This window comes from Hydractinia symbiolongicarpus, chromosome 11, assembly GCF_029227915.1.
Source record: "Hydractinia symbiolongicarpus strain clone_291-10 chromosome 11, HSymV2.1, whole genome shotgun sequence".
Classification (NCBI taxonomy): Eukaryota; Metazoa; Cnidaria; class Hydrozoa; order Anthoathecata; family Hydractiniidae; genus Hydractinia; species Hydractinia symbiolongicarpus.
Window position 1 is genome coordinate 10,042,387 of NC_079885.1, and position 25,298 is coordinate 10,067,684.

At 33.2% G+C, this 25,298-nt stretch overlaps 3 protein-coding genes across 3 annotated transcripts; 2 read left to right on the forward strand and 1 right to left on the reverse strand.

The window, feature by feature from the left end:
• The first annotated feature begins 2,411 nt into the window (after window positions 1-2,411).
• LOC130614128 (N-terminal Xaa-Pro-Lys N-methyltransferase 1-A-like) lies at window positions 2,412-24,779 on the forward strand. The gene is made up of 10 exons (XM_057435534.1): window positions 2,412-2,446; window positions 15,690-15,804; window positions 16,242-16,337; window positions 20,650-20,689; window positions 20,969-21,081; window positions 21,675-21,728; window positions 22,031-22,100; window positions 22,328-22,451; window positions 23,321-23,422; window positions 23,675-24,779. Exons 2-10 carry the CDS (start codon window positions 15,724-15,726, stop codon window positions 23,688-23,690), a joined length of 696 nt encoding a protein of 231 aa, XP_057291517.1. The 5' UTR covers window positions 2,412-2,446; window positions 15,690-15,723; the 3' UTR covers window positions 23,691-24,779.
• LOC130614130 (coiled-coil-helix-coiled-coil-helix domain-containing protein 1-like) lies at window positions 2,418-15,106 on the forward strand. The gene is made up of 4 exons (XM_057435536.1): window positions 2,418-2,445; window positions 12,639-12,799; window positions 13,610-13,725; window positions 14,900-15,106. The coding sequence occupies exons 2-4, from the start codon at window positions 12,679-12,681 to the stop codon at window positions 15,041-15,043; spliced, it is 381 nt and encodes a 126-aa protein (XP_057291519.1). The 5' UTR covers window positions 2,418-2,445; window positions 12,639-12,678; the 3' UTR covers window positions 15,044-15,106.
• On the reverse strand, window positions 17,869-19,201 carry LOC130614129 (uncharacterized). The gene is made up of 2 exons (XM_057435535.1): window positions 19,088-19,201; window positions 17,869-18,582 (listed from the first exon to the last, which is right to left on the reverse strand). The coding sequence occupies exon 2, from the start codon at window positions 18,573-18,575 to the stop codon at window positions 18,063-18,065; it is 513 nt and encodes a 170-aa protein (XP_057291518.1). The 5' UTR covers window positions 18,576-18,582; window positions 19,088-19,201; the 3' UTR covers window positions 17,869-18,062.
• Window positions 24,780-25,298: the final 519 nt, after the last annotated feature.

Below are 25,298 nucleotides of genomic sequence, written 5' to 3' on the forward strand. Positions count from 1 at the left end.
TCGAAAATTTTAACCAATTCAGACATATTTATTAATAGTCGTTTGTACTTTAGATAACCGAAGATGATCAAGATATACGGGAGGAGCATCGCGATCAGTAACAATACCTTCATTTTATTGGAGCTTTGTGCGCAAAGGTGAAGATTACAACACCTTCGGAACTATGCGGTAAAGCGCGCTAACTACTCAGTGATAAAGCGGCTGCCCTTGAACTGATTTTCGATGGCCCACATTGGCTGCATATTTGTATAATGTAGTCTTGATAATTGTACCTCCACGCTGGGAGCAACACCATTTTCTTGATATTTAATCAGGATCTTATGGTCAAATTTCCAAGCACTTCTTTGCCCCAATTCATTCCGTCTCTGAATTGATCTTGGATGTGACCAATGAATGTGCAGATACCGCACCCCAGGTACTCGGTGGAAGCTATCTCCGTGTCATATCTTAAAGCATCGCGAATCCTGTTTAGAATAAGGTTATGTTGATACCCAGGAAAATCGCAGTCTTTGCAATGACCCTTCTGTTTTCCATCTTGGCATTTCATACGTTCTCTTGAAGCCCTCATAACATCAAGGCATTTGATACATAGTTTTGTCAACTGACCATTACGTTTGTCGATTCTAAAATTATCTAGTGTAAAAGAGTGATTACATTTTGAACATTTCTTGATATCCTCCATATTGGTTTTTTTTTGCTGTTGCTTTTGTGAAGCACTACTTCACAAAATTTTGGACATGGAAACCTCAGTCATTATGTCTCCTTAGCTGCTAAATGATAATGACCCCTGGCAAATGTTGATATCTGGTCCGCTTATACGATCCGTTTGTCATCTGACCTACTAAGTGCCAGCTTATTCACCTCCTGTGTGTAGATTTGATGCCCCTTATTATGGATACAGACCTAGGTTTCTTATATGTCAACACCATCCAGCGCTGGAAGTGATGGATTTCTTTGTGACACACTTCTTCACACCCTTGGCCTTGCGATCACCACCCTCTTTAGTTAAGGCTTTTTATGCATAGGCCTTCGCTCTTAATGTTATGAATTCGGTCATGACCTTTCCGCTTAATTCATCCTTTATTAGACCTACCACCTTTTTGTTTTTGCCGATGGGGAGAAGCCTACCATCATCCTTACTATATTCAATCGTGTCAAAGCGTGTCTCTACATCATCGGCAATATCGCGGTAAAAGTCATCCGTTCTGATGTGGTACACGAATGAATCTGTGTCCATGTAACAGATCCGCAGCTTGCTACCGTACTTGGGCTGCATGTAGTCGTAGTGAAACTCGTACATGACGGTTTTTGACTGATCTAAAATAGCTTGACCAATATACACCGGCTTATTCATCTTGATTCCCGTCCTACCCATTTTAACACCCATGAGGTTTTCGCTTTCCCACCCCTGAAGTTTGGTTGCATGACGAGCTTCGTATAGGCAGCTTCATTCGTGACTAGCTTGATATTCCGATGATTACGGATATTCTCCATGGTTTTACCAAACACCGAAATGTTCATTAGCTTATAGAAGTCCTTCTCAAAGTCGTTCTTGGTGGCAGTTCTCAGCCTTGTGTTATGGTCTATATAGTCCCGGAGCCAAGGCTTTTGGTTAAACTGGATAACTCTCAACCTCGTCCCCAGGGCATCTTGTATCTTTTCTGACCCTGGGACGGCGATACGAACATGTTCGTATCGCCGTCCCAGGGTCAGAAAAGATACAAGATGCCCTGGGGACGAGGTTGGATAACTCTGTGCACTTTTTTGATCGATCGAGATCGGTAATACCGTCGCCAAGCCGTATTTTGTTAATGTCAGCATTATTCCCGTTAGTCGCTATTGCGCATGCGTAGGATTTTATCGGTATTTCCCGGAATCGCCGGATTTATCGGATTCGGGGAATTCGGGATTTAGGAAATTTCCCTTGTCGTCGTCGTCGACTGTCCCAGAACGCACATTTTCCTATCTCTATTTAAATACTTACTCAGCTCCGTTGAGTTTGTAAAAATACCTATAACGCTTCTGCTTTGACTGCAAAGTCCTTTTGAACACTTCCACTGTGAGAATTAAATCACGTTATTTCCCGGTAAACCAAGCTTAAAGGCTTTTTCTCCTTTTCGACTAGAGACCAGGGCGTCAGGCGCCCAACACAAAAACCGCCCTGATTTCTTTTTTGCATGGCTTTTGCTGAGGCCAATTAATAATGGTAGCGAAGATACGTGCGGTATCATGCTGGATCTGGTTGTCCATATGAAAGTAAAGTCTAGACAGGTGAAATAACCTCTAGCTAGTTAAAAGATGGAAAATCGTGCAGCTAAAAGCTGGCATATCAGAGGGGGTTACACAGTTCCCTCCTCTCAGCTGACAGTCAGGGAAATCCTCTTAATTAAGCTGTATAAGCTGTATAAGATAAAAAACTCACACTATTTCTAGGTCCCTGAGTTTAAGTTTAAGGGAAAAGTATAACTAACAAAAAGAGTCAAAAGGTATATAAGACAGCACAGTGAAGGCTGTACCAATCCGGTAAACCAGCCCTACCAGTTTAACACTTGCTGTGAAAGTGAGAAATTATAACCGGAAAGGCTGTAACCGGTAATCAGCCCTACCAGCTTATTAACATTTGCTGTGAAGTTTTGGTTAGAGTTGAATTGGTGAGCTTTGTCCTTAAACTATGTCTGCTTTCAAATCTAAATGTGAAATACCAGCTCGACGAGAAAATAGACCAACCTGGTATAAAACTCACGTAAAGCTGAATGAAATTTTGAAGAGTCGTAAACCCGAAGTAATTTTAATTGGTGACTCCCTTGTATCTAATTTGTCAAGGTACAATGCTGTATGGGACAACTACTTCACACCACTCAATACCACCAACCTTGGTATTGGTGGGGACAAGGTAGAAAATGTATTATGGCGAGCTTTAAATATCAACCTTCCATCATCCTGTAAGACTGTAGTCATTCTTTGTGGTACCAACAACCTACATAACAGTGTACCTAAAGACATTGCGGATGGTGTAACATCTATAGGTATTGCGCTTCGTAAGAAAAAAGCAAACTTGAGGATTATTGTGTGTGGAATTCTATCTCGTGATTTCCATATTTCTAACTTATGGAGAAAAATAGATGATGTCAACTGTTCTTTGAGTAAAATTTGTTCAAAGAAAAACCTTGAGTTTTTAATGCCAGAAACGGATTGGGTATGTAGAGACAATACTCTAAATATGTCTCTGTACTATGGGGATTGCTTACATCTAGTCAAGAAAGGTAATGAAAAGTTGGCCTTATCTATTACTTCGGCCATCAAGATAAACGCTAGTAGGATAAATGTTTGCACTAGTGAACATAACTGTAAAAAGATGAACAATACAACCAAAATACCATTTATATTTCATGAATGTGATTATGTTCATCAACCTCCAGTAAGTGCACAAACTGAAATTCCTATTAGATACGAAAAAAGGCTGAAAAAGAAACGCGAAAAAACAGTAAAACTAAAAACTGTGAAACGAAAAACTAGTGAACCTACTCGTAAAAAGGTACCAACAACGACAAGTAATACGGAACTTAACAACTTGTTTCGTGATAAATTAACACAAGGTAAAAGGAAAACGCAAACCAAAATTTTTAATTTTCATTTATTTTTTAACATAATTTTCTGTTTGTTTTTTATTAACTGTTCAATTTCAATTTTTGAAAATATTAAGCCTGAATTTGTAAATAGCACTATATTAAATAGTAAGACAATTTTACCTGTTCATAAATTATTATTCTCACCTTTTTATATTTATAATCAAACCTTTGACGGTTTGAAAGGAGAAAAAAACAGTATTAACCTGCAGAAAGAACTGGCCAATAACTATGCAAACATTTACATTCCTGAAAATATTTTTATATTTTTCGTCTTCATCATAATTAACTTTCTTAAAGTTATGAGCTGTAGAAAGAGAAACTTATTGCTTGCATCAGCTGGTTGTTTCTTTCAAATTGCCATAGTTACACTTGTTGTACATAGTTATCACAATGAAGTTTGTAAATACTCCAAACTTGAGCGTTGTAACAAATCATCTTTCTTCGTGCCTGAATCTGTAGCTCTTTGTAACGAAATTACTAATAAGAACTTAGAAACTAACATCAAGTACTATATGTTGTCTTTTCTTGTTTTAAGCAGGAAAAACCAGACAAACTATCTTTGTTCATTGATTCTTCTTTCTGGTGACATAAGTCTAAACCCTGGCCCTCCTGTGGATATGACAACTGTGAATGAGGACTGGAACGTGTTCAAGAAGCGAGGGTTTCATATGGCTCATGTCAACATTAATTCGCTTTTACCTAAAATTGATGAACTTAGGGCAATAGCGTTCTCAACTAAAATAGCTATTATTGGTATAGCAGAATCTAAACTAGATAATACTGTAACAGATTCTGAGGTATCTATTGAAGGCTATAACCTCCTTAGATGTGACAGAAACAGGCATGGAGGAGGTGTTGCTTGCTTTATTAGAAATGATATTTGTTACAATTCTCATAAGCGACTTTCAGAAAATTTGGAATGTGTCATGTTTGATGTTTTATTTCCTAAAACAAAGCCTTTCACTGTTGGAGTGTTTTACAGACCACCAGATCAAAATAATTTTGTCAATAATATTTCAGATGAATTTACTACATTAGATTTTGATGAGAAAGAATTCTATCTCTTGGGAGACTTTAATATCAATACTCTTTGTAATGGTAGAAGTATTTTTAAAATGAATAAGACAGCACTTAAGAGTGAGTTGTTCGCTTTATGGCCTTAAACAATTGATTGTTGAGCCTACAAGGGTAACTTGTGCTACTGCAACAGTTATTGACCACTTTTTAACAAATTGTGTTGGTAAAGTTTCTCAAAGTGGAGTTTTAAATGTTGGACTATCAGATCACCAAATGATTTTCTGCACCAGAAAAGTCAAAAAAGTCAAGTTTAATACCCACAAACATATCAAATTTCGATCTTTTAAAAACTACACAAAGGAACAGTATCAGGGTCTCCTAAGGGATACAAACTTTCCAAATTATAATGAGTTCACGGACATTGATCTGGCCTACTCTGATTTTTTGACAAAACTAATGTCAGTAATAGATACTATAGCACCTACTAAAGAGGCCAGAATTAAATGCAACTCCCAGGAATGGTTTGATGGTGAGATTGCAGACAAGATTGCTACTAGAGATAAACTTTTTAAAAAGTTTAAGAAGTCAAAATTACAAATTGATTCTGACCTCTGGAATGAAGCAAAAAGTAATGTGCAAAATTTGATCAATAAAAAGAAAAAAGAATACTATAAAAACAAAATAACAGAAAACACAGGCAAGCCTAAGGAACTATGGAAGACTCTAAAGTCTATGGGACTTGAGAACTCAAAGAAGTCAGATCCGAACTACTGTCTAAAGGATGAGGATGCCTTACGTTTTGATACAAAATCAAAACTAGAGATATTTAAGAACTTTTTCTCTGGTCTAGCAGATGGGCTGCTTCAAAATCTTTCTAAGCCCTCAAATAGATTTGGGATAAATGCTGTCATCTCATATTACAAATCGCTAAACATTGGAAACAAAATATTCAATTTTCAGCAAGTCTTAGAAGAAGATGTGCTGAATTTGCTGAATGATACTAGTACAACAAAAGCACCAGGACTTGATACTATATCTGGAATTTTCTTGAAGGATGGTGCTGATGTTCTCTGCAGACCAATAACTCAATTATGTAATCTTTCTATCTCACTGTCATCTTTCCCTAGTGAATGTAAGATAGCTAAACTTAAGCCACTATATAAGAAGGGATCAAGAACTGATCCAAAGAATTACCGCCCTATATCTTTGCTTCCTCTTTTTTCTAAAATTATTGAAAGAGTGGTCCATAACCAAACACAAGCTTTCTTAGACGAAAACAATATATTATTTAAATTTCAGTCTGGCTTTAGAAGCTGTCATTCAACAGATTTTTGTCTATCATATATACATGACAAAATTTCAAAAGGTTTTGATGCAGGCTTGCTGTCTGGTATGATCCTCATTGACCTACAAAAAGCTTTCGATACCATCAACCACTCCATACTTTTGGAAAAATTAGGAACTCTTGGATTTTCATATGAAGTAATTCTTTGGTTCAGGTCTTACCTTGCAAACAGAACATTTTGTGTGTCAATAGATAACTTATCATCTAATCCAGGTAAACTGGAATGTGGTGTTCCCCAAGGTTCTATCTTGGGTCCACTTCTGTTCTTACTTTATGTAAACGATATGCCACAAGCTTTAGTACAATGTGATCTTTTTCTCTACGCAGATGATTCATGTCTCTTATTTCAACACAAAGACATAACTGAGATGGAAAATGCTCTTAATACAGACTTCAGTAATTTATGTGATTGGTTTGTGGACAACAAACTCAGCATACACTTTGGTGAAGATAAAACTAAGTCTATTCTTTTTGCCTCCAGGGGAAAAATTAAGAAAGCAGAAAAACTTAATATTTCCTACAATGGAGTAGAAATCAAGCAGCATACGAAAGTTGAATATCTTGGTTGCATCTTTGACCAATCACTGTCTGGTGAGTCAATGGCCTTACATGTGATTAACAAAATTAATGGCAAAATTAAATTTCTTTATCGTCAAAGCTCAATTTTGAACAAGGATCTGCGACGACTTCTTTGTAACTCTTTAATTCAACCACATTTCGACTATGCCAGTACTGTGCTTCTGTTTACAAAAAAGTAGCAGATCACATGTAGGTGCTACGGATTTTAAGGAAATAAATTGGCTACCAGTTGGCGAAAGGTTTAAAGTATGCGTAAACAATCATGCATATAAATTTTTTCAGAAAAAATGTCCTCTGTACATGTCTGATGTATTTATTCCATCAAGTCATAGAAGAGCTTCGACTCGTTCATCATTCCAGAGGCTTGAACAATCTTGTGTAAAAACATCCCAAGGTCAACAGTGTCTTTCCTACCTTGGACCCTCCTTATGGAATACTCTTCCTGAGGGTCTTAAAAGATCTAGTACTACAAACAGTTTTAAACACAACCTAAAAAAGCACTATTTTGATGTTATAACGAGAAGGGACTCAGATGATTTTGTGAATTAAATTCATATGATCTTTTGATAATCCTTTCGTTTTCGTTTTGCTTATCTTTTTTTCTATAAGGGTAGAAATGGACCACAATGGAAATCTCGCCTTGGCTTGTTTTGTGTTATCCAGCCATCAAACATATCAACACTCAGGAAAATTGCATTTAATTTTATTTTATATTTTTTATGATACATTTTAATATTATATATAGTTTATTATTTTATTTATTTGTTTTCAATTTCTTTTTCTCTGTAAATATTTTTAACGATTTTATAATGATGGCAAATATAACTTACTTACTTACTGTACAGCTTAATTTGGATGTCAGCTTAATTAGGATGTATCATACAGCTTAATTAGGTGACATACATCTAAATTAGGAGGTAGAAAAAGTTTTTCCCCAATTTCTCGAAAAATGTAAATTTTAGCAGAATCACCGCCGCAGCTCTTTCATCATCAGTTTGACCACTACATTATAAAAAAAGAATGGTATCTCCTGAACCCCGGGTTCAAAAGATATGGATAAAGAATGCTAGAAATCGCGAACCCGGCGTCAAATAATACGCCGGTCATGTAGTTTCACTTTAACTTGTTCGAATTCATAATGGCAGCAACCCAAGTCCGGTGTAAATTGAAACAACGGTTCATCGTAGCGATAGTCTATTTAAGCTGTACTGCATCCTAGTTAGGATGCACGTCACGTGATACAGCCTATTTAAGCGGACATTTTTAAAACTTCAAATTTAGCGGATCTCCGGGGTGCTACGAAAGAACTAATGTATTGGAGATGTTAATATGCACGTAAATATTGGATTTATTGAGTTAGATAGATGCTAAAATTCAGTTAAATGTGTGTTTTCGACGATCAAAGTTTTGTACATCTTAATTAAGCTGTAGAACGCCTAATTAGACTGTATGATACATCCTAATTAAGCTGACATCCAAATTAAGCTGTACAGCTTAATTAAGAGGATTTCCCTGACTGGCTGAGACTGGTCTGATTAAAATTAAATGTTAATGCATCCGACGAGGCGAGGGGCTAAAGTAAAGCTAGCCGTACCTAACCTAATTTCGTTTTTATGGAACATTTGTAGATGTTTCTAATAAGGTAGGTCCCAGCCGTACCTTAATATTGTTCAGCCGTACCTTATTTTGGCTAGCCGTACCTAACCTAATTTCGTTTTTATTGAATGTTTTTAGCATTTGAAGATGTTTCTTATATGATAGGACCTAGCCATACCTTAATATTGTCCAGTCGTACTTTATTTTAGCTAGCCATACTTAACTTAATTTCGTTTTTATTGTACACATTTTAGCCTTTAAAGTTGTTTCTTATATGATAGGACCCAACCGTATAATAGCTAGCTAGCTATATGTTGTCTTATAATTTTCATATTTTTCCTCTCTTTTTCTAACCTATCCCCTTTAGAACTTTACTTGATTGAAGTTCACCGCTCGTGTACTAACCACCTTTTTATTGCCAGCCGTACTTAAATTGTCGATTTGGGAATCACCTTCCTGCGCTCTCCTCCGTTTGGTTTCTATAAGAGCAAGATGTTTCGTTAACATTTTTCGTATTTTACGGGTTCATTGGCGATTGAGAAACAGAAATTCAGTGACATAACAAATTTACCACTACGATTAGCTCAGTTTTTTTCTATTAAAATACATTACCTCACCTTAAAAAGAAAAGTGTAGTTACCTACGGCTAAGGTACGGCTTAGGTACGCCTGTTAGGTACGGCTAGCTTTACCTAAGCGAGGCGAGGGGCAAAATTTGGTAACAATGATGTAGCCACAATGTTACTTTTTACCACTTATTTTGTTGATACATGGTCACCCTACTTTAGAAAAAAAAGATTAGATTTAGATATGTAACAGTGGGAAGAGGCTAGTAGCCACAGTACAAAAGTTTTTAACCATAATTTGACTTTTTTTACCTTTGGTCTGCATTTTTTTCCCTGTCAAAATGTAATTAAGTAATATATTAATTTAACCTTTTAATATATTACTTAATTACATTTTCATGTATATATTTCTATGTATAAACACGCAGCTACAGATCATTTTTTGTACTGATGATGGCGTAAGCCGAAAAGCTTTTACATTTTATTTTTAATAATATATATATATTAAAAATTTTAAGTTTTAGTGAAAGATCAGGTTTGGCATTTTTTGAATGTTCACATCCTTGCCTATGTTTCTTCAATCACATGCTTTCTTTGCTTACTACGGGCCCGCTCGTCATTGGATTTAGAAAAAAATCACAAATTAATTGATTTTGTTTTTTTCTTAACATAATTTAGTTAGTTTTTATTATTAAAAATAACAAAATAATAACAGTTGGTTTACTTAGTGTGAGGATGAAGTTAATTGCAACTGGAACAAAACCAGTTTTGCGATAACTCCTTTCAAAAACTTAGTGAGGCATATCTTAGCATTTTCTCTGGAACCATTCCAGATATTGTTGCATACCACCATATCCTTGTCTTCATTGTTATTATTTCTGTAGTATGGCATTCTACAGGAGCAAAAGTAATTTAACAGTTGTAGATTTCCTTCAGCAACACAACATTTTACCTTAGCTTTAGCTAAACTTTGTCACTTTGTGCCTTTTAATGTTCTTATTCTAGTTTACTATGCCATTTTTCATTCACACTTGCAATATTGTAATCAAATTTGGGGTAAACCAAACAGTCTTGATTTTAATTGTATTACTGTTTTGCAAAATTTTGCTATTCGACTCATGTCTTTTGAATCTCAAAGAGCATCATCCAGCCACCTGTATGGTAATACAATACCTGTATTTTAAGCTTCTCAAATTCTCTGATATTGTCCAATGTCACAATATTCTATTTTTACATGAACTATTTCATGAAAAATTGCCTGCTTCTATCCTTAATACATTTGCGGTTGACTTCACCCATGCTCAAGGCACTCGGGCAGAAAAGATTGGTTTGCTCAATCTCCCTACCTTTAGTACTGTTTCTTTTAGCAAAAACTCAAATAGATTTAATGCCATTAATTCCTGGAATAAGCTAGAAAATTTTTTCCCTTGATTATTTTAATCTTAGAAGTGATCTGAAAAAGTACTTTGTTTCCTCTTACTAATCCTTCCTGAATTGTTAGACTTGACCATTTGTCTCTCGCATGGTTGTTTATTATTTGACCCACTATTATGTGTGTGTTGTTTTGTGTGTCTCATGTCGTTTACTGTAATTGTCCAAGGGTGGCCATACCCTTTGCCTTAGCTTCATGGTATTAGGTATGGTCTCCCTTCAATAGCATTATATACTTAAATTTTGTTACCCTGACCAATTATTATATTTATTTTCTTTTTCTTTAAAATTTATTTTATTTTTATTTTAATTGTATATATATAACTGCTATTGATAAATAAAATATCTATCTATCTATCTTAACGGTTGGAAAAGGTTTCATTTTAAATTAAAAACTATTGTTTTCGGATTTAGGAAGATATGCATAACAGTTACTGACCTTGTTTCGGAATGCTTTGTTTCGCTTTTGTTTATGAGAAATATTCCATTCAATACACCATGACAACAATCCATGTATTTTGGGCTCAAGATTACAAATCTGGTTCAGTTGAATGTCAGCTGTTTACCTTTTCCGTTGTCCATGTCTTCAAATTGGATCTTGTGATTTACGATGTTTATTTTTTCGAAGATATAAATATAAAACAATATATACCTAATACCTATACCTAAAATATACCTAATCAAGTAAAGGTTTTATTGTTCTCAGGAATATACTTAAAGTATAGACATTGTACTCGCTTGTGTCGAATAGCTTATCTTTTTTATAGATGGAATATTTGCAGTCGGTATTAATTTCGTGTTAAAGAATAATTTCCTCTGCTTTTGCAAGTGAGTTAGTTGTAAACGACAATGGTTGTTGGGAAGAGCAATCCTCATTAGACTTTTGATTTTCAGTGAAACCTGTTAAGCATAGTAGTATGTAGTAGAAATATTTGTGCCACACGTTTAGCAGAAAGTAAGTTACTTGCCTTTATCACGTTCCATTTCATGAATTAATTCATTCGCGATAGCTTTTTCAAATTCTTCATCACTTGATGAATCTAAAAAACAGAACTTTTATAGGACCATTTTTTTCTAATGTAACACAAGAACAAGCAATTTTTTTACAGTTCTAAACTTACCTAACGAGATTGGATTATGATTAACCTGTGCCATCTGGTAAAGAAAAACATTTTGTTGGTAAAAAACATTCAATCAGTTAAAATGGAAACCAGAACAAATACTAACAATAACAGATAATAACAAAAACTGTGATTTCATTAAGTTTTATTAATCTGCCATATATCTTTTTCTTGTCCGTTCCAATCTGTTTTCCTCCCCACGCGAAAATGAAGGCGAATCGAAGAAACGTTTTTAAATAAAATGAAATAAAATTAAGAAAAAACGAGTTATCAATTTTTTATAAATCTCAAATCTCACATTTTTCTACTAAGTAGAAAAAGCACTTGTGCAAAATTTTATGTTGATGTTTTGCTTCGTTTGGTACTTTTCAAGTTTTCTTTTTGTTTGGCATTTCTCCAGTGCAAGTGCGACATGATAAAAAAATATGACCTACCAATCGACTCTTGTAACTAATGTTTTCCATAAAGCACTGGTAGATCCATTACCTTAGTTATATATACCATATTTTGAAGCTTCAATTGATCAATCCCATTATATTCTGACAAGTTGGATTAAAATATCTAAAAAACTGTTTTGTTTAAAAAATTTGTGGACTTTTAGGGCCCTTGAAATACTATTTGCATTAAAAAAGGTGATACCCAAAGCAAAATATTTTTTCATACTTATGGTAAGTACAAACACGTATATATACTGAATCTGGGATTTTTCTTCATCAGGGGCATTGTGTTAAAAAGTGTTGGGTGATTTTTTAGCCTCCGACGGAAACGTTTATTATAAAACATGGAAAAGACTGGAAAAAACGGGATCTGCTTTAAACTGCATCGCTTTTCTCACCTATTTTAATGAGAGTGATCTTAGATGTGTGTCCTGAATTGTCCCGACTGTGGACTTATTTTTCAGGCAAGCAATAAATAATAACAATTGGGCCACATGCCACAAAAAAACTAGGGCTAGTTAGAAAGTTTTTAACAAAGAACAAGGTCATAATGTTGGCAGAGCAGGAAGAAATCTGAATATTTGAAAAGCAATATCAGGAGTTCCATTAGACTTCTAACAAAATTGGATGTTTCATTGAGAATTTCGTAAACTTAGACCCATGGCTGTTCTACAAAAAGTTGCCTACTGTAATGTGCTGACAGACATATATAAAACTCGATAAATGCCTTTTTTAAATGGCAATGTCAAAACCTCCTCGGAGTATCACCACCTACTACCACAAACACACACACTTCTCCCAAATCCCCAAGCGTTAATGATAGCATGTGATTGGTATATGAACTTTATGATATATGTTTTCTCTTTTAATTTTTCTTACAAATGTATTTGGTTTTTTTGTAATCTATTTTACAAATTAAAGGCAAATCATAAACAAATCCCAACAGGGCAATTCTGGCATGGTAAATATAACGGAACACATACTTGCTAAAAGGCAATCAATAATATATGGCGTAAAAAGAGGAAAAATACCAACTGCTCTCCGTCCTAGAGTACTTCCACAAAGAAGAGAGGCTGGCAGTAAGTGCCTTTAATAAATTGTATATAGATATTTTTGTATGTGTTTTGTTGACTGATAAACACCAGGGTGCTAGGGTAATTATGGTAATTAATTTAATGAAGATGCCATTTAAAATTTTTGGGACAAAAATTAAAAATTTGATACAAACTTCTACTTCTCCCTGGCTTGGTTAAGAGAAAGGAAACTCTATTACCTAAGTAAGTAGGTATGTTTAAAATTTGTGGAATGTGAGTAAAAAAGACTTCATTGTGCTTTCCACATTGCGGGAGGCAGCACTTCATTGGATTGTTATTGATTAAGAATATTAATTTGGCACTGGTTAAAACAGTTTCTATATATATACGTTTTTTCTTTTGTTTTAAAGTTGTTATTTTGTTAACAGAATTTTACAGGGCTGCTACTTCTCATTAAACAATCTATACTCCTCAATTTTAAAAAATCTCAAAGCTCCTTAAATCTTTTTTAAAATATATAACAACTTTAATAAATTTCAGTTTTCTAAGGGTTTCGGACTGTTTTTATTTTCAAGATAAAAATCATAACGTTATTAAGCTGCATAAAAAAGCTGTTCTCCACTCATGACATCACCTTTATATTCTTAGCTTCATTGGAAAAATAGGAAAATAATTTCATTATTTTCAAAAAGTTTGAAAATAGTTAAAGATCATAAAAGTCTTCAAACAGAGTCAAACTTCCTCAAATTTGACTCTGAAGAATAGTGGTCACTCTTAGAATTTAGAAGATTTTTTATTCCTTTAAATTGTAATTGTGCTAAGCTTTTAATGTACTAAATTTTAATTCCTTACTAGAACCAACCTGCTTGGACCAAATGTCAAAATTGTTTAATTGTTGGAATTCCACATCGTTTGATGACAAAGCATGTGATAATGAAATAAAATCATTTTTACTATGTGCAAACGAATCTGTAAGTTAAAGTGAAATGTTATAGTTTTTCTTTGTCTGGATGTGTTAAATCTTGTTTATAGTAAAGCAGTAATGCCCCACCCACATCTCCTGCAAATGTAAATAAATATGAATCAATAAATAAATGAAAAAAGGGTTGGTCTACAGCTGAGGGTCTTGATTGAACAGTGCTAGGTCCTTACAACATATTAACCGGACACTAAGAATCTAAACTTCTAAAACTTGGAAAGAATAACAAATGTATAAAACATAGATTTTGTTAACCTGTTTAGGGAAATAAAATTGAAAGCGAACTTTGAAAATGCTGAATTAAACCTGTAAACAATGTAAAAGTGAGAAGGAAAAAGTTTATTACACAAGTAAATAATAATAGTCCTAGAAGACAAATCATAAGTTTGTATCCAGTCATACAATTCAGGGTTTCGAATTAGCAGGTCACTATTCGCAATTTTTGAATCAAAATGAATCATTTAAAATTATTTAAAGCAGTCAAAATTGTGAATCCCATTTTTTCATCAATCTTTTGTATGGCAAATTTCTATAGTAGCAACAAAATAACCATTAACAAGGGATCAATGGCAAGTGGCCTACAGTCATCCCCAACTACAGCGGCAAGGAGGTTTTCTCTACAATAAGCACATTTTGTGAACCGACTGTTACAAAAGGCAAAAGCAGTAAAAAGATTTATTAGGTAAAAGTAGAATCGATAGTAACTACTTCACAGTTAAAAAATTCAAATGTTTAACCATTCAAACCAACCACATTGAAAATAACCTTTTTTAAATGTATAAGTGATAGCAACAAATATAATTTATTTTTTTTGTCCAGGGAAGCTTTTTGCATTCCCAATATATGCCGACAGTTAAAGTTGGTGTTCACGATAGCAGGTAAAAACCACAAACAGCAGACAGCAAATATGTCAGAATGCTTTTAATGTTTTTTTTTTAATTGAAGTAACAAAAAATTGTAAATTTGAGGCTAAGTTGTCACCTTTTGTTGAATAAGAAATTGTTTTACTAAATTCAGTGTTAGGGTGGCCATTAAATTAAATTTGTATTTTTTTAAATTTGCTTTTAGATATATTTTAAGCATAACTAAAATTCTGAAGTGTTCAGGAAATTTAATTTGTGTTACATATTTAATTTGCAAGTCACTTTCAAATTATTTTTTTGTAGCTTGAAAACTACCACAAGTCTGGAAAAGGAAAGAAGACAGAGTGGAACACAGAGAAACTTAATGAACTTGTAGCAAAATATACAGTTGTAAATAAACGAGGGATGAGGGAGAAACAAGTGTTCCTTAACCAAATTATTAAATAGCGTCATATTGTAATTTATATACTATTTCATTTGCATGTAAATATAAATGTATCTTCTTTTGAATTTTTTTTTATTTTTGTTTTTTATTCACAACATATACTTTTTTGACGTTTTAAAGATTGGGAATATCGCTTTAATATCCTTAGGATAAAGCAGTGTTACTATTAAGGTACAATATGGCGGTGAGTATGTTTTGTTCATATGAAATGTATGACTTAGGTATTTAGGAACTGCTAAGTTGCAATGTAATAGAACGTTAAGAAGTAACATGACTCTTGTTGAAAGTAATAAACTTTATAATGTGCTTGCACTGAAGCAAAGCAAAGAAATATGCATTATTCAATTTTTTATATCAAATTATATCATAATTTCTTTTTTTTATTATCAATGCCAGAATTTTTTTCCAAACTAAATAGCACTGGACTGTATAGTTAATTGATCCAAATTACCTTTTTATATTTTTTAAAATATCTTACAAATTTTTAATCTAGATTTACAAATTTTTAGCAACACGCATTAGGCTTTAAAAATATATGACTTAATTTTATGTGCCTTAAATATACAGTGCATTTAAGAGTGATAATGTATTTATATGTGAAGGCATCATCTATTGTTGGATATGTGATATATTGACTTAAACCTTTTTAGCCACAATAAACAATAAACAAAACAAAATAAACATGTCTTCTTCTTCTAAGGAGGTAACGAAAAAAATGAAAAATCGAGACAAATGGTATGGCGATGCAGCAGAATTCTGGGAAGTATGATCTGTTAGCATATTTTTGTTTTAAAGTTATGTTACATGTCCTTGGTCCTATAAATTCACAAATGTGACTGTTATGTCCCAGTTGAGAATTTCCATAAAAGTTTTTCAGACAATGCTAAACAATGAAGAAAACATTTCGAAACTCTGTAGTCTCAGATGCCGGAAACAGCTCACCTAACTTAATTTCTCAGTAACACTGCTGCCATTTTTAGGACTATGTGTTTGAACATACCCAATCTTCTTAGTTTTATTGTAAACATAATGCTTCGTTGTTGCATGCTTCGGCAGATAAAATATAAAAATGCGTATGCAAAAAATAAATTTTTGGCTGACTCTAACGCACCCAATAAAGGCTAGCTAATATTGTGATGTCACTCAATACTATGCTAACTTTCTGAATGTAAACTTTATATTGAATTATTATCATTTTAGAATGTGGATCCTTCTGTCTCTGGAATGTTACAAGGATTTGAACGTATCTCAGATATCGATGTACTTGGATCAAAAGAGTTTCTTAAAGAACTTCAGGTATGTGGAGTTAATACGAAATGCATTGTGGTAAATTTTTATTGTGGTAAACATTGTGTTAATGGCCCAAAGCAAATCATATTTTGCATTACGTTTTTTTATCTAAAGTTGCACGACTTTTCAAACACTAAATATGTTTATAAAAAAATTAAAAAAATTGTTTTTGGTTAGGTTATTGTAGTGAGCAAAAAGAAAATATATATTCCAAAACTTGTATTAACTTAATGCATCTAAATTTGCATGAATTTTTAAAAAATATGTTTACAAAAACAAAACAATAATGGCCTCTCCTGGGTGTAAAGAGCTTAACAAGTGTGGAAAATTTTATTGGTCGGTTGGTACTTGTGCTATGCATTATTTGGTGATATCTTGTTGGTACATTTTAGTAGAAAGGTATGTCGCAAGGAAGACATTCGTCTCGCCCTTATGGTATGTCCCAAGGAGGTAGTATCCTTGTCTAGTCTACTACATGTGCTAGGGAGATAGCATCGGGCCGATAGCAAAGTCGGTAGAGTGATCGCTCGGCAAGTGAGAGGTCGTTGGTTTAAGTCCCACACGATTTATTATCTTTGCAGCACTTTGGAAGATAATGTGCACAAATATATGTCGTATATGCATTGTTAATTGTTATGTTGTGACTTATATGAAATAATTTTTATTTGAAAAAATGTGGTGAGAAATTAAAAAAAATATGTGTGATAATTCATTAGTCAAATTTTGTTTGGAAGTTAGTGTTTGAATTACCTGCTGTCTTTGAAATTGAAGGGGAATTTATAAATTGTGGACGTTAATTCTCACCAAACTTTTTGCACTGTTAACAACGTGTGTAAATTTAATACAATAATAAAACCAAGCATTTTAAAGATAACAAAAATACAGCTTATTGTAAATGTATTCTATTTTTAATTTGTATTTTTAAAACAATAGAATTGCGTATTTCGTATTTTTAAAAATACGAATTGCTTATTTAAAAATACGCGTATTTTTTAATACGAATTTTGTATTTTTGAAAATTCGAAATTCGTATTTTTGAAAATACGAAATTCGTATTAAAAAATACTTATTTCTAAAAATACGCATTTCTAAAAATACGCTGTGATTTAAAATTCGAAAACATAAAAATAGTAAGGGAGTGTCTCCGAGATCTTTTCATTTTTGAATTGAAACGATTTTCATTATAATTGTGGAAATAATCTGATTGAAAATTTTGCAAAAAAAAATCCACTATGTGCAAAATGTTTTAAAGAAGAAAGTTATTATTCTTTTTTTTTTTCGTAGCAGGAATGTTTTTAGCTATCTCAAGGATTAAAATAATGTTTGGTTAAATCTTTCAGGACTGATTTTTATAATTCGGCCAAAATTTGCAAAAATAAGATTGGACCATAGATTTTTCAGGACCTCTTTGCAAAATTAAAAAATCCTACAAAATAAGAAAAAAACAAAAACAAAAAGAATCACTGTATTTGTATTTTAGCTTATCTTTTGCTTGGATAAGGCATCTATATTTTAAGGAAATTATTAAAAACTACCATTTTTACAAGAAATTTAGTTTTTCATTATAAGTATACATTTTTTCTTTCTTTCATTAGCAGGGTATAAATAAAAATGAGTATTTAAAACGAATAGTACATGAAACGTAGGTAAATAAAAACGATTTTGGTCATACAGGTATGACAGGTGTTTCCGCAGCTACCGATTTCCTAAACTTCTTCCATTTAACATAAGTTACCCATTGTTACAAAAAGACATTGTTTTATCTGATGTGGCTATCAACCAGACCACCGGCCAGCACATGTTTATAAGAGTAAAGAAACACGCTTTAATAACAAACTTTCTTTTCTTAATTTTATGCCAGCATGCAAACATTCCAACCCACGCTCCCAGCACTCCTCCGCAGAAGATTAAGTAGGACAAAACGCATTCTCCAATCCTTGTTTTACGATGCATAAACGTATAGACGATATTTGTGTTGATTTGTTCTCCTTCTGATTCAAGATTGTACGCGTCGTAATCAGTAAAGAGTGGTATGGGTAATTGTTGTTGGTGTTGTTTTTTGGCTAAATGTTTGTCAACAGCGAATACAATGAGTGTTGCTATGTTTATAATGACTACGTACATGATCAATGCGAGTTTGATGTTCCCAAAAAATACACATCCTCCAAAGAAAGTGGAGGCTTGCAGATAGAGGGTAGTAAAAAAAACAATAGCAATCTGTGAACACAATGCCACACCACACATTGTGAGCCTGTAAAAGAAAAAGGTTTTTGTTACTTTCCCTAAAAGGTGATACAATGTGTTTTAGTCTATCTAATGATCTAGCCTGTTAAAAATCAAGTTAAGGCGTAAGTTTCAACTCTTTTTTACATATATAAAGAAGGAGGAGTGATTTTAGGTGAGTCTCTTTTAGTTAAGTTTGTGCGTATCCTAACAAACAAACAACATCAACGTTTTCTTTAAACATCATTAAGCATGAAGGATCATTAAGAAAGTGCCTAATCTTAAGTACGTGAAATTTGATTTTTTTCGGTGAATAATTATTGTAGAAATTTTCTAAAATTTCAAAGCTCTAGTCCTTGTAAACATGTTTCTTATGAACCAAATTCTATATTCGATGAGGACAAGGCTATGTACAGTTTCTATATGCTCTGGTTAACATCCTGTAAATTACAATAGATATTTTTAGAATTTTTGTGACAACTAAAATAGAAGTTGCAGAAAAATCTTCGCCGTTACTAAGTAAAAAAGGTTACCTGATTTTTGTTGAGATTTAACGTTTGAGATTTCTCATTCTTGAAAAAAAAAAGAAACAATTCACCATGAAACACCACTTAAATCCAAACCTTTTGTGGTGTTTCTGCTTTTTCATTATTTATATATTCGATTGAGCTAGTGTATATCAAGTGCTGGTCATCATTCCTTTGCGTCACTTCTGTATACAGAGGCTCACGTCCAGATGTAAATTATAAATGAGTTGGAATTGATCATGTTTGAATAAGTATGATGGATAGTTAGTTACGAAATTGGTTGGTAATGAATAAATAATAAAATAAATCGACGATAAAGTGTTGTATAAAAATTCAACTTGATAACTTAGGATGCTACATCATAATGAGTATGGGTGTATGAATTTATATGATCTAACATCATTGGTGGAGTACGGGCCACTTTAGTGTTAGTAAAAAATAAAAAACAAAACAAATAAAAAAACTTATCAACCATTCATTTCAATTCTTACCAAGATTGCGAGACGCGTATTTCGCGACTTTTTGTTATTTTTGCGAAGTCAAGTTTTCTAAAAAAATGGAAATGGACACCATTCGCGAAATGTCTACTAGAATTCGCAAAATTCGTTAAATCGGCAATATACTTTACAAATTGAAATTTTAGCTATTCTCCTTGATTTCTCCTTATTTCTTATTTTTTCTGATTGTAACTTTTTTGCAAATGTGTTCATGGATTGTTCATCACCACTTACCTTAAATCCTATATTTTTTTATCTTTCAGGGCATAATTTATATGTATATTTGTATAATATGTATAATTTTCTTATCATGAACATAGTACGTAACATTAAAGAAAGAGAACTAAAATTGGTTTTCCCCTTAATTATCCCTATTTTTTTATTCTCGTTCGTAGCTAAATATCCTTAAAAAATGTCAATTTGTCTCCTTAATTCTCCTTAATATTCTTACTTTTGTTCTCATTTTATAAGTGGTCACCCTGTCAAACAATATGTTTATTTTTGCAAATCTCTTAAACATTGTCATTGACTATGATTTGAAAAAAATAATCCCCGCGAAAAATGCACAAAATAGTCGTTTGCAAAAATTAGTCTTCGCGAAAATTAGTCTTCGCAAAAACTAGTTTTATCGAAAATTAGTCTTCGCGAAAATCAGTCGTTCGCAAAAATTAGTCTTGGCGAAAATTAGTCTATCGCAAAAATTAATCTTCGCGAAAAATAGTCGTTCGCAAAAATTAGTCTTCGCAAAAATTAGTCCTCGCGAAAATAAGTCGTTCGCAAAAATTAGTCTTTGCAAAAATTAGTCTTCGCGAAAATTAGTCTTTGCAAAAATTAGTCTTCGCGAAACCGCAAAAAAGGCAGAAATTAATCTCGTAAAGATACATGAAACATATAATACAAATTATTGCAAAAAATTGTGATCTGAATGCAGACTACCCATGGACATATATTCTGAGGACAAGTCCTCTATCTGCTCTGGTCAACTTCCTGTAAATTACAATAAATTCTTGTAAACCCATTGACATATATTCTCCTTTATAAATTCTTATAGTATAAGAAATTTTCTTTCAGGAGGAGAATATTCTAAAATCAAATCTATATAGAGCTGCAGGTAAGCTCCTTATAAATTGTTTCTCCTATGTAGTGTTATCTTTAGAATGGAATATCCCAGTATGGAAAATGAATCACGATATGGAAACCATGCCATTTTTTTTTGAAATAATTTTTTAATTTACTTCTTCATTATGTTATTTGTTTACATATCCCTCCCCAGGTCGCAGCGCCATTATGATTTTCTTCACTGGTTCACATTGTGCATTTAGTTGTCTTCTTCTACCTAATTCTTTTTTTACAGCAGCTAAATATACCATATATGTGTTTTTTTGTTTAGACTGTGGTGCGGGCATAGGACGAGTTTCCAAACATTTTCTCATGAATCATTTCGAAGTTGTGGATATAGTGGAACCATGTGAAAAATTCTCGAATGAAATACACACTTACTTGGTATGTTAATATTGTTTTGCTGGTGTTTGTTAAAATGTCGTCTGTACTACGTCTTGTTGAAGTCTGTTATTAAATGTATCTAAATCTGTTATATTTGAGATAAAAAAATTCCCACCCGTTACTGTAAATCCAGGGTTGCCACGAGTCCTCATAATTCCTAAATACTCCGCAATTTTAGAAAAATTTATTATAAATATTTGTGAATTTCTTCTCAATTTCGATTGTTTAAAATTTTTTAAAAAAAGCTTCGAGATTTAAATTTGGTGATCATCACGGAGTGCATTTTATGCTCCATGATTAGTGGAATAATTTCAACTTGGGTTTTTCCTCATTGCCGAGGACTAGCTCAATTGTGAACTCCTCCCCTTATCTGTACTCTAAAAAAAGGGTGGAAATCCAGAAATAACACCCTGTGGTGAGATTCAGTTAGTCGAAGAAACTTAAGCTTGACCGTGACTTAGGTGGGGTTGAAATTTTCCTTTTACATGCATCTCTTCACTTAGAGCTTACAGCAGGCAAGCTTTTAAGGTTTAAAGCGGTATGCTCGAGTTGTTATGTGATCGTGTTGCCATAAATGTGTTCTTACGTTATAGGCTGATGAAAAGTTAAGTTCAAAAGTTGGAAAAATCTTTAACGAAGGCTTGCAGGTAACGCTGTTTTTTTGGTCTGCTTTAACAAAATACTAAAATATTTTTGGTAGTCTGAGAAATCGTTTTTTAATTTAAAACAGTTTTTGGAAATTAAGAATAGTACGTGCGCAAAGGAAGCAGGGAATCTTCAAAACAGAAAATCTTGAAAACAGAACTTAACAGAAAAAAGTTGCCTTACACTAAATTTGTGTGGGTAGCTTGAAAACGTTTGTACAGGTGATTAAAAACTAACTGCTTATAAAATACGATTTTATAAGATATTGATATATTATGTTGAATATTTTCCACTTTCTTTTAAGACATTTACTCCAAAACATAAACATTACGATGTTATATGGATACAATGGGTTGTTGGTTATTTAACGGACGGTATGTTCGTTTTTTAATGACATTCACCGAGTAAGATGCAATTGCTAACCTGAAAGTTTAGTCGGGTGGAGCTGCAATTGGTACCCGTCCTTATCACAAAAAGTATTTTTAAAACTTTTAATTCGAAGGGCTTATTAAACGCCTCAAATAATGGCCTAACATGTCTCCGGGTCAAAAGCGATTAATCACTATGGGTAAATGATAAGGTGTTTGCTCCATTTTTTTAGAAGATTTCGTGACATTTTTACTTCGTTGTAAGGAGGGGCTGACTGATGACGGGTGTATTGTTATCAAGGATAATTTATCCCGATATTCGCCCGTTTTGGACGAGGAAGATAGCAGTGTGACAAGGTATACTTGAGAACTTCTATTCGTGAAAAATATTTCTTTAGCCTTATCAGTTGACTGGTGACTTCAATGGTAATGTGCAACTATGTAAGAGCTAAGAAAAACATGCCTTTTTTTCTGCGAATGTTCACAATATACTTTGCTATGAAATGATGAGTGATGCGAACGGCCACATGTAAAATTTCTTTATAAAAAGCAAAATGGTTGATAGGAGTGGCTAACAACGTTTCAGTATTCATCTTTATTTGCAGCAGAACTTTCTGTATCAACAAAGTAAGTTGAAATATGCGTATATAGCTAGTTACACAATTTTTATAAACAACACAACTTTTACTACTCAATGCTTTCCCTCACAACCTAACTTTTACTTCCCTCTGTTCCTTGTTAATGTTTGCTTAGAAAGGTGACCATAAATACATGTTGCTTGTATTTTTACAAAACACCGAATAAAATATTTTTGAGATATGCAGCCATTATGAACCTGGATGCGCTTCTACTGCCCATCCTTTAGGCAGTGAAAACTCGCCAGCGAAGATTGTTGTTTTTCTTTGTTGTTATTTTTGAGGGTTTTTTACACCAGCTCTGTATACATTTCAATAAGTTAAGGTTACCGAGAATTACCTTTAAATTATTTGCCATGGTTTTACGCTATACTTTATAGGGTCCAAAATCCTAACTAGCCCCACTTGGTTAAACAAAAACCATAATGGTTGCAGGAAATGGTGTATTAATTTTGGAGACCGTAGGAAGTTCTCATTTTGTGTTTACAAGACGTTCTTGATAGTTAAGAGCTTGTGTAAAGATGTATATTCTCAACTTGTGATGTTTTTTTTTCATAATCTGTTACACTAACTTCTGAGCATGTTTTTTAGGACCTACGCCGGATACCTAAAAATATTTGACACAGCAGGGATGACTTTGCGTAAAAGAGTAACACAAAAAGATTTCCCATCACAATTATTTGGTGTTCACATGTAAGTTAATCCCTGAAGAAAGTCTTAATTCTCATGAACATGCTCTTGTGTGAAATTAGTCACAAATATAGCTCGCAACTTATCCTAATTTGCATTTACCGTGGACGCTTAAAAGGAGAAAATAAAATCGATTTTCTTAAAAATATGTGTTTTATCCAACTTTAAATTTATCGTAGAGTTTAAGCTTTGGGATAGAATTCTGTTTATTAATATTTGTAGCGTGGGTATTCTTAAACATATATATCTTTTTAGGTTTGCACTGACTTGAGATAAACTGTAGCTATTAAGCATAAATGCCTGATCGTGAGCTGGGTGGCTTTGTATGGTGGTACACGTGGGCTTGCTGATTTGTTTGTGGTTCATAATTCAAACACCATTATTTTTATACTGTAAATAGACGACGCAGCAAAGATGATATATTATATACAACGGGGCCCGCTAATAACAGTTACTTTTCCACAACAGTAACCTTAACGGACAGTAAAAATTAGTCTGGACAGTTTTTTACAGTTGTAATCTTTTAAATACACCTTTGTCAAACGATTCCTCAAATTATAAGGATAACCGGTAATCTTTTTAACAGTGAATCGGCCGTAAAGAAAAAAATTAGGAAGGAAACTGCAGCTCTTGTTTGTGAGTTTGACACAATTATCAAATCCTTAAAATGCAATGTTTTTATTTGCGTATCGCTGTTTTAAACTGGAAGAAAATGTTTCAAATATATTTTTGACTGTGGGCGTGTGCTCAAAAACGTGCGTGTAAAAAAACGAAAACACAATACTCATCACAACTTTCAGCTCCAATCAACGGCTAGTTAAAATCGCTTCCTAAATGTGAGCGCTAATAATACGTCAATGTAACTGGGCTTTTATTAACGTATCAGCGGTAAAGGCTGTTTTCCCCTTTGAGAAGATTTTTTCCGCAAATACAAAACAGACAGTTGTGCAAGTGTGAACGTTTTAATGGTTTTATTTGAATTAAGGTTACTGTAAAGGAAAAAACTCACTTGATGAGTAGTCTCAGAGAAAACCCTTATAATTTATCAATACTGTTATATTTTTTTTTATATTTTTTTGTTTCTGAATGCTTGATGAAAGACTTTTTTGATGGTGTTATTTTCGTGAGATGGTAATTTTCCAAAAAGAAAATGTAATGAAATAAACACACACCAATTTTTTTCACCGTACGTTTTGAAATGGCTTCTTTTTCCGAACGCGTGGTCGCAGACTTCTCGTTTTCGCACCATTATATTCAGCATAAATTAAATTCAAAAAGGTTCCCGGTTTTTTTTTTCTAATAACGTTATGAAATTATTTGTAATTATATATAATCATTCAAAAAAATGCATATTTTTTTCTTTCTGTCGTCATAATTCGCTAATCAGTAATTTATACAAAAAAATCCGGGAACCTTTTGTGCATAATATAAAACGACGGGTAAATATAAAGGACGGGAGACCCCGTGGATTCTTCCACGGGCTAACGACTAGTCTATATTATAATGCCCGTATACGTCTGTCTGCCTGTCTGTCTGTCACGCAAAATGGTAGCTTAGCTGCGCAGTAGCGAGAAGCACGCAATACGGTATAAAAAGGACGGGCGAACCCGTGGATTTTCCACGGGCTAACGACTAATAAAATACAAATTTTCTTAAGTGAAAGTAGACAACAAATGATTAAAATTAATTAAGCCCGCATCCTTACAGGCAATAAAAGAAGGGACTACACAAGAAAAATTGACTATTTCCTTAAATTTACAAACTTAAAAAAAAACATCCTAAAGGAGCTGAAATTGTTTTTCTTAACTATCATTTTCTCTTTTTAAGATTAGATTTTGGTTATTTCAAAAAGTATTTGGCTTTTTAAACTTCATTTTTT

What these genes read in the sequence shown, in the direction of transcription:
- LOC130614130 (XM_057435536.1), top strand. Translation starts at nt 12,679, where the DNA reads ATGGTAAATATAACGGAACACATACTTGCTAAAAGGCAATCAATAATA. An exon ending in ACAAAGAAGAGAGGCTGGCA is followed by an intron (nt 12,800 to 13,609) that starts GTAAGTGCCTTT and finishes ATTCCTTACTAG; the next exon opens with AACCAACCTGCTTGGACCAA. An exon ending in TACTATGTGCAAACGAATCT is followed by an intron (nt 13,726 to 14,899) that starts GTAAGTTAAAGT and finishes ATTTTTTTGTAG; the next exon opens with CTTGAAAACTACCACAAGTC.
- LOC130614129 (XM_057435535.1), bottom strand. Translation starts at nt 18,575, where the DNA reads ATGTGTGGTGTGGCATTGTGTTCACAGATTGCTATTGTTTTTTTTACT.
- LOC130614128 (XM_057435534.1), top strand. Translation starts at nt 15,724, where the DNA reads ATGTCTTCTTCTTCTAAGGAGGTAACGAAAAAAATGAAAAATCGAGAC. An exon ending in AAATCTATATAGAGCTGCAG is followed by an intron (nt 20,690 to 20,968) that starts GTAAGCTCCTTA and finishes TTTTTTGTTTAG; the next exon opens with ACTGTGGTGCGGGCATAGGA. An exon ending in ATGAAATACACACTTACTTG is followed by an intron (nt 21,082 to 21,674) that starts GTATGTTAATAT and finishes CTTACGTTATAG; the next exon opens with GCTGATGAAAAGTTAAGTTC.